We start from the raw sequence: 13306 nt of genomic DNA, 5'->3' as shown, positions 1-13306 counted from the left end.
CATGAGGTAAAATATATAAAATTATAATCCCGACATATATTAAAGGAAAAATCAAAATCACCCCCCAACAACCAGGTGAACCAAGCAGATAACAAATAAAAATTGGAAAAAAAAGGAAAGAAAGAAGGAGAAGTGGGGGAAAGAGAGGTAAAATAGAATAATTGTCCATATAATTCAGGCCAATCAATCTATTTTAGAGCATCCAAAGATTTTTTTGCCTTTTCCGGTGATCTAAAGTTAAACACAGACCCTCTGTGGCTGAAGCACAGTGTTGTCGGATATCTCCTGGAGCACTGAATATTCAGATCCCTCAGATGCTTCTTTACCTCGTCAAATGCCTTCCTCTTGCGAGTCATGACAGGGATAAGTCCTGAAAAAGCATTATTCTTGATCCCTTGTACACCATAGACTGGGTATCCTTCCCAAGTGTTCTGGAGGCCCCCAGCAACATTTGTTTGCCTCTGTAGTGCCGGAGTCAGACTAGGACCAGGCGGGGTCACTGGTTCGAACCAGGCCTGCACACTGCAACCTGGTGGGCCCACTCAACCTGCACCCAGTCTTACCTCAGACTCCAGCTTCAGCAGTTGTGGGAGCTATTGCTCCAGAAACTTAACAAGCTGGCCTTCTTCCTCCTGCTCAGGAAGGCCCAGCAACTGGATTTTCTACTAACGACCTCGATTTTCAAAGGTAGGTGACCCATTTTGGTTGAGTCCTGGGCAGAGCTTAGCAGACTCGGACCTACTGGATCGCCGCCATCTTGAATCCCCTCAGTGCCCTTCTTAAACCATCGACACTGTATTTTTATGTGTCGCGCTGCATTACTGTGAAAATACCTGAGGCCTTTTGTCTCCTTTCCACCCTCTTGGGTTTCTTTTTCACCTGTGGTAAACTATTACCAGTGTGATCTACTCCTTGTTTAGTAGTGAAGGATCTCTCCTCCCAATTTATATCCATTATAGGATGAAATTCCTGCTGGAAGCTAGATTTTGCACCAATGCGTATTCATCTACCGTCTCTGCTGCTCTTCCCACTTCTTGAACTTTCTGTTCATCCAAATGAATTCTTATCATCCCTGGAAATGAGTTTTTAAACTCTTCCAGCAGAATAATCTCTTTTACAGCCTCATAGGTCTTATCTATTTTTAAGGCCCATGCCCATCTATCAAAATGACTGTGTTTAATTCTTTCAAACTTAACATAAGTCTGACCTGATTCCTTCTTTATGTTTCTGAACCGCTGTCTATACGCTTTTTATACAATTCGCTGTCTATACAATTCATAAGTACCCAAAGTCGCCTTTTTGATACCTGCATAATCTCTTGACCCCCTTATTTGACAGCTCTGCAGATACTTCATTAGCCCCGCCTACCAGGTTAGCCTGAACTAGCATTTCCCACAAGTTCTCTGGTCACTCCATCTGCCTAGCCGGTTTTTCAAATGAAATAAAGAAGGCTTTGACATCTTTCTCATCAAAATATGGCATTGATTTAACATATTTGTATACATCACTACCTTCTCTCTTCATCTGCTAACTTAACTTTCCTGACTAATTCATAACTTCTGAAGTTCAAATTCTCTTTCTCTTTCTTCTCTCTCTTCAGCTAAGAACTTGCTTTCCTTTCTTTTTCCTCTGTCTCTTTCTCCTCTCACTCCTTTTCTTTTTGTTCAGCTAAGAACCTTCTCTCCCTTTCACTTTCCTCTAACATGGCTCTTCTTTCCCTTTCTTTATTTTCTAACTCCATTTGCCTCAATTCTAATCTAGGTTTTTCCAACTCTACTGCATTTGTCTGTTTCTCTGGTACACCTAAGTGCTTGACCAACACCATTATATTTTCAGCTTTCCTTTTATCCCTGGTTAAATGCAATTCTAATCTATGTGCTAATTCTAAAAGTATGATCTTCTTTTGTCTTTCTAAACTCTCTTGGCAAATTTGGCAAGCATCTTCAAACCCCAGAACCTCTTCAATGTTAACAGCCATTTCCCTCATTTTTAATTTAACTAACCATAAGTTACCAAAATTAAACACATTTTTTCACCTACATTTTTATTTAAAGATCTAGGACACTAATCGGCAAGTGTTTAAATCTCCTGGGATCTTTCATACTCCAAATCTGTTCACATCTGTCCAAATCTCACACTGGATCTGTCTAAACCTGTCCAAATCTATATCCAACTGCCTTCAACTTCATAACAACTTCCGGTTCTAGAAGACTGCCACGCATAGATGTTGGAAATCCGAATGGAGGCAGAAACAAATTACAGGAATGTTGGATTTGATCCAGTTTCATAAGGTTTCCTATCCAAAATTTACATCTTCAGGCTGCACATCTTTAAAACTTCAGATATTCACCCTGATGTTAGAAAGATGTGTGCCAAATGCAGGCAAATGTGGCTAGTTCAGTTTGTGAAATTTGGTCAGCTTGGACGAGTTGGACAAAAGGGTCTGTTTGTGTGCCAAATGACTGTGTCTCTAGGTTGTGAATAATCTAATTTATCGTAACTGAATTTATGAGACATACATTGTGAAATCAGGACACTCGCTCAAACTATCTTATAGTGTTAATTCAGACCTGTAAATGAAAATCTAATATTAATTTCTAAATCAAACTGTGGGTTGTTCTGCAACTTGTTTGATTGAGGGTTGTGACAGCTGTGTCTAGTGCTGATGTGTACATTGATCTGGGAATATTATAGATGGCCAAGATATTAAATGTCAGAAGTATTTTAGTACATTGCATGCAACTGCTGCAAGTTCATGTCTCCAGTTATGGCGAACGCAGTTCTCAAGCTATTAGTCATTTTCTGTTTTTCCTTACCTATTCCTGGATTAAGGACTGTCCCTTTACATTGTTCAGGGAATTGAAATCAAATCGAATAATGGGCTGCATTTTATCACAGGAACCACAGTAAATGTAAGTGATATTTATTTATCTCATACTTTCTTCATAGCTCACACTGTACGTGTGTACATAATTCCTGTTCTGTTTCTATGTATCTCTGTTTGTGTTTATTAATCTTGCACCTGCTCTCTGCCGATTTCTGTTAACCTGCTTATTTGTTTCTATCAACTTGTACTTGTGTGAATATTAGTTAAGGCCTCTGTGTATCTGTCAGAGACACTTTGTCCATTTCCACTGTAAATTATTCTTGTAATATAGGTGACTCTGGCAGAGCTGTTCATTACCTTGTGTAGTTTCCCTGATCTTCTACTAACCTGTTTGTATGTTTCTCTCCCGATGTACGCTTGTTGTTCTGTACAAGAGTGTGCATCTCTGAATTTCACTTCCATTTTTTGTCTCTTTTCAGCTTTGTGATTTTTATTTGTAGTCTCGTATGAGTGATCAACTTACCCTGACTTGGCACCATCTTCACTAAGATTTGCTCCAAGTCAGACACTTTCGTGACTTAAAGATGAGTCACTGGTTTTAAACATTCTCAATCTTATCTCATTGTGCAAACACTATCAACACATAACACAACTGTTGCAGCTCAAAGAGAAAACCCTTCATCATCTATACAGGGTTACACCTTGCCAGTATTGCCTAGATTTTCTGACAATTATTTTAGATATTCATTCAGAGTTTATGTAAGTCTTTTTCACACTTCAAAGAAATAATTTACAACTTCCTGCTGGTTTTCATGTCACCCTGCAGAATTTAATTGTGATATCCTGGTACAAATGTATCCACGTGCAGTATATAAAATAGTTGGCTAGATGGTTAGTTTGCGATGCTGAATGATGCCTGCAGCACGGGTTCAATTCTCACACTGGCTCACCTTCTCGACCTTGCTGGTCGATCCTCATCATGTCTGTCTCTGTCTAATAGGAGAGCAGCTGGATAGAACTTTCACCTCCAGTTTGTCTTTAAAGGTAAAGAGAAGCAAATAAATTATGAGAATGCTGAGTCCACCTGTTCTTTCAGACCTGACCGACAGAAAGTATGGACCAAAACTTGAAAGGGTAGGGCAAGTGAGTGTCGTGAATCGAGAGAAACGCCAGGAAAACAGTTTAGTGGTTCTGTTCACAGGGTTGCTGGGATTTTTAGGAAGCATAAAGAATTAGAACAAGAGTAGGCCATTTGGCCCTTTAAGCCTGCTCCACCATTCAATATGATCATGGGTTTTCATCCAACTTAGTACCCTGTTCCCTGCTTTCTCCCCAGACCTTTCAATCCCTTTAACTCCTTGAAAACATTTAATTTTTGACCTCAACCGTTTTCAGTGGCAGAAAGTTCCACAGGCTCACCACTCTCTGGGTGAAGACATTTCTTCACATTTCAGTTCGAAATGACCTACCCCATTTCCCTGTTTATGGACATCTTGTTCACAAGTAACATCTTTTCTGAGTTTACCTTGTTTTGTTAGAATTTTCCAGGTTTCTATGAAATCACCCCTCATTCTTCTAAATTCCAGTGAACATAGTCCTAACATATTTTGTCTTCTTCATACATCAGTCTGATCATCCCAGGAATCAGTCTGGTAAGCCTTTGTTACACTCCCTCCACAGGCAGGAGACCAAAATTGCACACAATTCTCTAGGTATAGTCTTACTAAGACCTTGTACAATCACAGCAAGCCATCCCTGCCCCTGAATTTGAAACCTCTTGCTGTGAAGATATATTTGCTTTCTTTACACCTGCAGCTACATGTTTAGTTTCAGTGACGTGTGTACAAGGATGTCCAGCTCCCATTTTCCCAAGCTATGACCATTCAGATAATCTGCTTTACTGATTTTTTTTGACTACTAAAGAGGATAACCACACAATTATCCACATTATTCTTAATCTGCCATGTGTTTGCCACTAATTCATCTTGTCCAAATCACACTGAAGTGTCTTGCATCCTCACCACAGTTCCCCCTTCCACCTGGTGTTGTGCTATCTGCAAATATTTAGGTCCCTTATCAAATTAATTATATATATTATGAGTAGCTAAGGTTCAATCGTGATCTCTGTGGTACTCATTAATTACTGCCCACCACTTAAGAGTCAGAGATATACAGCACGAAAACAGACCCTTCACTCCACCTCATCCATGCTGACCAGATATCCTAAATAAATCTAATCCCAGCATTTGGCCCATATCCTTCTAAACACTTCGTATTCACATTCCCATCCAGATACCTTTTTAAATGTAATTGTACCAGCCTCTATCACTTCCTCTGGCAGTTTATTCCATACATGCACCATCCTCTGTGTGAAAAAGTTGCCCTTTAGGTCCTTTTTACATCTTTTCCCTCTCAACCTTAAACCTATGCCTCTAATTTTGGACACCCCCACCCTGGGGAAAAGACCTTGCCTATTTACCCTATCCATGCCCCTCATGATTTTATAAACCTCGATTAGGTCACCCCTCAGCCTCGGACTCTCCAGAGAAAGTAGCCCCGGCCTATTCAACCTCAACCAATAGCTCGTAACCTGGCAAGTCTGCCATCTATTTGTTTCCCATTATCACTTCCTGTGTTTCTGACTGTAAAGGACCCACACATGTCTTCACTAATATTTTTCTCTTTACATACCTATAGAAGCTTTTACAATCAGTTTGTATGTTCCCCAAGCTTATTTTCTCATACTCCATTTTCCTCTTCTTAATATATCCCATTGACCGCCTTTGCTGAAATCAAAATTGTTCCCAATCCTCAGGCCTGCTGCTTTTTAAAGTTTTTGGCCAATTTGTTTGCCCCTTTTTTTGGGTCTAATACTATGCCTAATTTCCCTTGTTAACCATTGTGGGACTACCTTTCCCATTTTGATTCTTTATGCTGACAAGAATACTACATCCCAGTCTTCCTTCTCGAGAGACTTTCACTGGTTTGCAGGAGACACAGGGACCAGTTCACATTTATAAAAGCTCTCTGACTTATTAATTAAAAGTCACAGCATACAATAACACCATTTTTTTCAGGCTTTCATTAACAGCTTTTAGTGCAGAAAACAGAGAGCTTCTGATATGGCAGAAATCTAAAGGCTTCTCACTATTCTTGTTCATAGCAGTTCAGCTACCTGAGAATCAATTACACAGTTTTTGGCTGGCAGAAGGCCTTTATCATTAATAACTGGTTACTAGTCTATAGATCAATCAGCTGTTTGTTGCCAACCAAAGCTCCAGTTTACATAACTCTTTGGCTCCAGCTTATCTATACACTGTACTTCAATTACTGCTTGAACAAGCACTTTTGTAAGCAATGCTTGTAACGAGTGTTGGCTGATTTGCTTTCAAAACATGTAGCAATTCTTTGTTTACAAAGACTTTTTTTCTCATTTCGCTCCACATTTTAAAAATACAGAAAATTAAACAGTCTTCATATATGAATGTATAACCCTGGTTGGATTGCAGATGACTGAGTGAATGTTTTTATGAAATCGACTTTACTTCCTTTCCTTTAGTCTCCAGCTTATCGCTCTCAGAAAATTCGACCAGGAGATGAGGTCGTCCAAGTGAATGATATGGTTGTAGTAAGTATTAGGTATCACAAATTTGCATTGGATGATTTAAGTGTGCTACAAGTCAGTACATGTGACTTGTGTAAGTTCTAACTCTTTAACTGGAGCTAACCCTTATCTACTCCTGTATCCAAAGAAAGAACAAAGAAAATTTACAGCTCAGGAACATGCCCTTTGGCCCTCCAAGCCTGAGCCGATCCAAATCCACTGTCTAAACCTGTCACCCAATTCCTAAGCATCTGTATCCCTCTGCTCCCCACCCACTCATGCATCTGCCCAGATGCATCTTAAATGAATCTACAGTGCCTGTCTCTACTACCTCTGCTGGCAACGTGTTCCAGGCACCTACTACCCTCTATGGTATCCATTCACTTTATCTTTATAGCGTTAAAAAGGAATTAATGTTCCTATTGGTATATTTGCAGGATGTAATCTTTTCCATGCTCCAGTTGTTTGTCATAATTCCCAATTCCAAAGAGGTTTGGATACTTTTAGTTAGTGCACCTCCCTTTCTCCCCTGACCAGTACCCTCTGTTTACTGGGCTACCATCTACATCTACTGACTATTTTAACTTGAGTCCCATCAACCTTTTTAATTTAAAAACTGCTTTCTGATTATTTTCCTCCAGTTCATTTCTTAGAGTTTCCTTGTTGTGACCTCCCTTTTAAGTATAAAAGTGACCTTCTTTCTAACTTCCTATTTCTTGTGCGCTATAAATACCCTTAAATATTCTCTAGATATTGAACACCCTTGTTTTTTTTCTCTCCCTTCACCTTTCTAATGATCCCTTTTACTTTTACTTATGAATTTTTAATTTTGATTTTTGAATTTGTTGACCCCAAGTGTTTATAATAAACCCCCTTCCTTTAAACACTGGATGTTGATCTAAGTTCAGTTGATGATGTATATTTGGAAATTAATCTATTTTTGACAGCTTCCATATTGTCAGTATTTTCTATATGACAAACACCAAAGAATTCAGGCTTCCTGGATCAGGAGTCAGAGTTCTTTCTCCAATTCTTCACCATGACTCTGTCTGGGAAGTTAGCATATGCAGATATTGAATAGGTAGATTGAGCTTGGTTGCATGATTCCAGCTCTCATCAGAACATTTGGAATGTTCCATCTATCCCTTGAGTCTGTTTTGCTGTTCAGTACAATTGTGGCTTATCTGTATCTTAACTCTGTTATTTCCTGTGCTTTTATCCCTCAATGCTTTTAACTTGGTCTTAACTCTGAGGCTAAAGAGCAATGTTTGAGGGTGATCATCCAAACAGTAATTATTTAGTTGTGTATGCAATCCTAATCCTAACAAGAATTACGTCCTATGGACCTCCTTTGACTCAATGGTAGTGTCCCTATGAGAGTCCTAGGTTCAAGTCCCAACTGCTCCAGAGATTTGTAATAACATCTCTGAATGGGTTGATTATAAAAGAAGGTTAAATAATGAAAAAAATGAAGAGCATCCTAAGGAGAGGTGAGAAAAACTGATTCAAGTTGGAATGTTTGGTATAATCTCAAATAACAATTCTTATTTGTTATAGTATGGGTAGTGATCCTCTCCTCAATTTTTTTTCTTCTGTCTTTCTTTATTCTTAATTTTCATTTCAAATGACAGTAATTGTAAAGCTCCAGCGAAAAAGGCTTCTCAAAGTTCTCAAGTCATTTTCACCCTTCAGTGAAAGTATACCTAGTCTGCAAACTAAGTCCACATATCTCCTTTTTTCATATCTCTTAATGTTGTCAGTTTGCTTCTTAAAGGTACTTTAGCTGATGTGGTAGTATCTCCCACAACATGAGGAGTTGGGTGTGGATATTGTGGCATTGAATAATCCAGCAGATATACATTGCTACTAACAATTATGTACAAATATTGCATTCCTAAGACACTCAAGCGATGCCAGGTAAGATGGATGATGAGACCTTTATACCCTCATGTCACATACAGTGATGATGTGTTGGGCAAGTCACACAAAGGTATCTTGATTACGAAGCATAACACATTTCATTTTTCCAAAGAAAAAAACTTAGTCCACTCTGTTCACACATCAACGCATTGTGACGTCGAATACTTCTTCTGCTGCCTCGGCCTCTGAGCTTACTTTTTCAATCAATACTCCTGCCCACCTTCAGAGGACCTCTTCGCCCGCCTCCAACACACCCCATCCACCAGGACACCCTATGCCGGTGTGAGACCCGCCCTTGTCCTCTTTAGTTCCACTGCCACCGAGACATTGACCGCCTCAACCAGTCTACTTCCCTCCCCCACTCCAACCTCTCACCCTCACAATGCGCATCCCTCCATTCCCTCTGCTCTAACCCCAACCCCACCATCAAACCAGCAGAAAGGGGGGGCAGTGGTAGTTTGGTGCACTGACCTCTGTACTGCTGAACCCAGATGCTAACTCGAAGACACCTCCTCCTACTGCCCCCTTGACCATGACCCCACCCCCCCATTTATCATCTCCCAGACCGTATAGAACCTCATCACCTCAGGGAATCTCCCACCCACAGCTTCCAACCTCATAGTTTGGGAACCCCGCACTGCCTGATTCTACCTCCTTCCCAAGATTCACAAGCCTAACTACCCCAGCCAACCCATTGTCTCAGCCTGCTCCTGCCCCACCGAATTCATCTCCACATTCCTTGATACTGTCCTATCTCCCCTGGTCCAGGAACTCCCCACATACATTTGGGATACCACCCACACTCTCCACCTCCTCCAAGACTTCTGTTTTCCTGGCCCCCAATGCTTCATCTTCACCATGGACATCCAGTCCTCATACACTTCAATTTGCTATGACCAGGGCCTCCAAACCCTCCATTTCTTTCTTTCTCAATGCCCCCCATCAGTGCCCTTCCACTGACACTCTTATTCATTTGGCTGAACTGGTCCTCACCTTCAACAATTTCTCCTTCGAATCTTCCCACTTCCTCCAGACGTAAGGGGCAGCCATGGACACCCGCATGGCCCCAGCTATGCCTATCTCTTTGTCAGCTACGTGGGACAGTCCATCTCCTGCTGTTACGCTGGCACCATTCCCCACCTTTTCCTCCCGCTACGTTGATGACTGCCTCGGTGCCACCTCGTGCCCCCACAAGGAGATTGAACAGTTCATCAACTTCACCAACACATTCCACCCCAACCTTAAGTTCACCTGGACCATCTCTGACATCTCTCCCCCCTTCCTGGACCTCTCCATCTTTATCAATAGTGACCGACTCAACACTGACATCTTCTACAAACCCACCAACTCCCACAGCTACCTGGATTAGATCACCTCCAACCCTGCCTCCTGCAAAAATGCTATCCCTTATTCCCAAATCCTCTGCATCCACTGTATCTGCTTCAGGAGGAGCAGTTCCACCACAGGACACACCAGATGGCCTCCTTCTTTAAAGACTGCAATTTTCCCTCCCACTTTGTTGATGAAGCCCTCCAGCACATCTCATCCATATCCCACACATCAGCCTTCGAACCCTGCCCCTCCAACCGCAACAAGGAACCCCCCGGTCCTCACCTTCCACCCCACCAACTTCCGTATACATTGCATTATCCTCCGCCATTTCCGCCACATACAAACAGGCCTCACCAGCAGAGATATATTTCCCTCCCCACCCTTATCTGCTTTCCATAAAGACCATTCCCTCTGTGACTACCTCATCAGGTCCACGCCCCCTAACAACCCATCCTCACCTCCTGGCACCTTCCCCTACTGCAGGAATTGCAAAACCTGCGCCCACACCTCCACCCACGTCCCCAAAGGAGCCTTCCACATCCATCAAAGTTTCATTTGCACTTACATAAATGTCATTTACTATATCTGCTGCTCCCAATGCGATCTCCTCTACATTGGGGAGACTGGACACCTACTTGCAGAGTGCTTCAGAGAACATCTCTGGGACATCTGCCCCGTGGCCAAACACTCCAACTCCCCCTCCCACTCTGCTGAGGACATGCAGATCCTGGGCCTTCTCCATTGCCACTCCCTTACCAACCGACGCCTGAAGGAAGATTGCCTCATCTTCTGCTTCGGGACCTTCTAACCCCAGGGCATCAATGTGGATTTCACCAGTTTCCTCATTCCCCCCCCCCCACCTTACCCCAATTCCAACCTTCCAGCTCAGCACTATCGTCATGAGCTGTCCAATCTGTCAATCTTCCTTCCCATCTATCACCACCACCCTCCCCTCCGACCTATCACCTTTACCCCCATCTCCATCCACCTATTGCACTTTCAGATACCTTACTCCCAATATATCTCTCCACCCCAGAGGCTCCCAGCCTCATTCCTGATAAAGGGCTTTTGCCCGAAATGTCGATTTTCCTGCTCCTCGGATGCTGTCTGACCTGCTGTGCTTTTCCAGCACCACACTCTTGACTATAAGCACATTTTGTCAATTCAATAATTACACGAACTGATCAACAGTTTATAAGACTAAATTTTCAAATTTCAATGTAACACTTTAGAAGTTTGACAAATTCAGCCTGATCTGGTAATCATGTATCCATATTCTAGCTTCATTCTTCAAGTGATCAGGGGCAAGATGGGGGCATGAGATCTTTATACAGTTTGGTCACATGATGCAGTGTTGACATTATAAGCATGTCTCTTAAAGGTAGATTAATTGTAAGAAATATCATCTTACCGTGTCATCTAATCTTTACAGTCCAGGTTTCATTAATACAAACCAATATTATGTTTTCTCTAAGGCATCATCACTAATTCTCACTCCCTTCAGCTATAATGCACACAATAGAGGAGACAGGGGAACTGTTCCCAGCCACTTGCTGTGTTTTTTTGAACATGGCCTTGACTGCTGTCATTCCAGAACCCTGCACGCTAACATTTAGGATCTCCTGGGCACCTAAATCTCTTTACCTACCTTCCCTACCAAAACCACCTGACTAAGACATAGAATTCAAAGTGCTTTGGGTGACATGGTGACTCAGTAGTTAGCACTGCTGCCTCACGGTGTCATGGACCTGGATTTGATTCCACCCTCAGGTGACTGTGTGGGGTTTGCACATCCTCCGTGTGTCTGCATGGGTTTCCTCTTGGTGCTCCGGTTTCTTCCCATAGTCCAAAGATGTGCAGATCTGGTGGATTGACCATGGTAAATTGTCCATAGTGTCCGGGGATGTGGAGGTTAGGTGGATTAGGTACTTGAAATGCAAGGTTACAGGGATAGGGTCTGGGTGGATGGTGTTTGGAGGGTCGATGTGGACTCATTGGGCTGAATGGCCTGCTTCCACACTGTAGGGATTCTATGATTCTACAAACCTTCAATGTATGGGCCTATTACTCAGTGATGACACAGAGAGATGCTGGAATCCTTTTTTCATCTTAAAGCCTCTTAATTTATTTGTTAACTGACTCCAAAGAGAAACATTGTTCCAACAACCTATGCAATGATGGATTTCCCACTTGGGGACTCTTCCTTCTTGTTTTTTTTTCTCCACCAATAGGTTGGGTGGACATTGCATAACCTGGTTGCCAAACTGCGGGAGAATCCAAATCAAGTAGTCCTCATTATGAAAAAGGTGCCCCTTGACATATCACCATCTTTCAGTTTCTCTGACGATGTTCAGCTGCAGCAACCCCACCTAACAACACAGGTGAGGACAATCTCTTACCAAATTTCTACTGATAAATGAGAATAGAAAGAGATTAGGACAAAGATCAAGAAGACAATTTATGAATGCAAAGAGGACCTATGAACTAAACGATCAAATTATTTAAAACTTTTGGCAGGCATATCAATAAAAACAGAAGTCTAATGAGAATTGAACCACTAAATATTTACAGGGAGAAGATAATAAAACAGTAATGACAAAGCGATGATAAAACCTTAATTATTTTGCAATGGTCTTTAGAAGGGAGATGGGACATGTGGACATGATGAGGTAACTAATGAGATTAGTGCATTTAAAATCACAAAGAGAAAAGGATGTTAAGGTCACCATTGTCTTACCAGACCATAGGCTGCTTTCTCATTCGAGAAACTGGAAGATCACCACACAACAGGCAAGAGGAGAGATTGAGAAGGAGATTCCTTCAAGGTAAATTCAGCCAGGAAATGGAGCCATATTGTTGATGTGACTCTGCATCACAAACCAGCCATCCAGCCAATTCAGCTAACTGAACCCTTGCCCTCCCCACCCCCCAAAAAAAAAGTACTGTATCCTTGTATTTTGAATGATTCCAGGGAAGAGTTAACCAAGATATTACTGTTGTATTTGATAAATCGATGATGAAGGTGTCATGTTATAGGACTGGTGGATGTTCAAATGTAATTTTTATAATTAAAACAGGAAAACAAAACATGTTGAGGGAATTACAATCTGTCACGACAACATCAAGAATCCTTACTTATAGCAGAGAACCAAAGAAAAGCTACAAATGAGAAATGTAATAATGAATAGCTTGCATGGAATTTTGAAAGGGAAAATTTTGCTTAAGCAATCGACTTTGAATTATTTGAGGAGGTAACACAGTAACTAATGACTTTGAGGTCTGTTCAATTATCGGAACCTCCTGGTGCCCCAAATGCATGTAAATATAGACTGTTCAAGTAGGAGATGCCTTTGTTTGTTTGGATAGTCAAAATCCAATGTTTGTTTCCTTGATGTGCTACTATACATATATATGTGTAGTTTTTTTTATGAATAAAGTATATTTTTGAAATAAAAATAACTTGTACCAGCAAGTAACAATTCCTGTCAATGTTTGGTAAAGAGCATTCTTTTCAAGTTGCCTGGTGTCCCTGATCCCAGACTCAGCTCAACTAGTTCTGGTGAGAGTGCCAAACAACATGGAAGTGTCACCTGGGAGGAGAAACCGAAGATCCTTCGACTCCC

General features: G+C 41.5%; 1 protein-coding gene across 1 annotated transcript in view; it reads left to right on the top strand.

Annotated features, from left to right (window-relative positions):
* cnksr1 (connector enhancer of kinase suppressor of Ras 1) overlaps window positions 1–13306 on the top strand; it is an 88412-nt gene that overhangs the window by 35180 nt on the left and 39926 nt on the right. The window contains exons 7-9 of the mRNA XM_043717490.2: window positions 2856–2912; window positions 6387–6455; window positions 11915–12064. Of these exons, the coding sequence (XP_043573425.2) occupies window positions 2856–2912; window positions 6387–6455; window positions 11915–12064 (276 nt within the window). The remainder of the gene's footprint in view (window positions 1–2855; window positions 2913–6386; window positions 6456–11914; window positions 12065–13306) is intronic.

Source organism: Chiloscyllium plagiosum, unplaced genomic scaffold (genome assembly GCF_037043375.1).
Source record: "Chiloscyllium plagiosum isolate Xiang-an unplaced genomic scaffold, Cpla_swu_hap1 HiC_scaffold_30, whole genome shotgun sequence".
Lineage (NCBI taxonomy): Eukaryota > Metazoa > Chordata > Chondrichthyes > Orectolobiformes > Hemiscylliidae > Chiloscyllium > Chiloscyllium plagiosum.
This window is presented reverse-complemented; position numbering and strand designations above follow the sequence as displayed.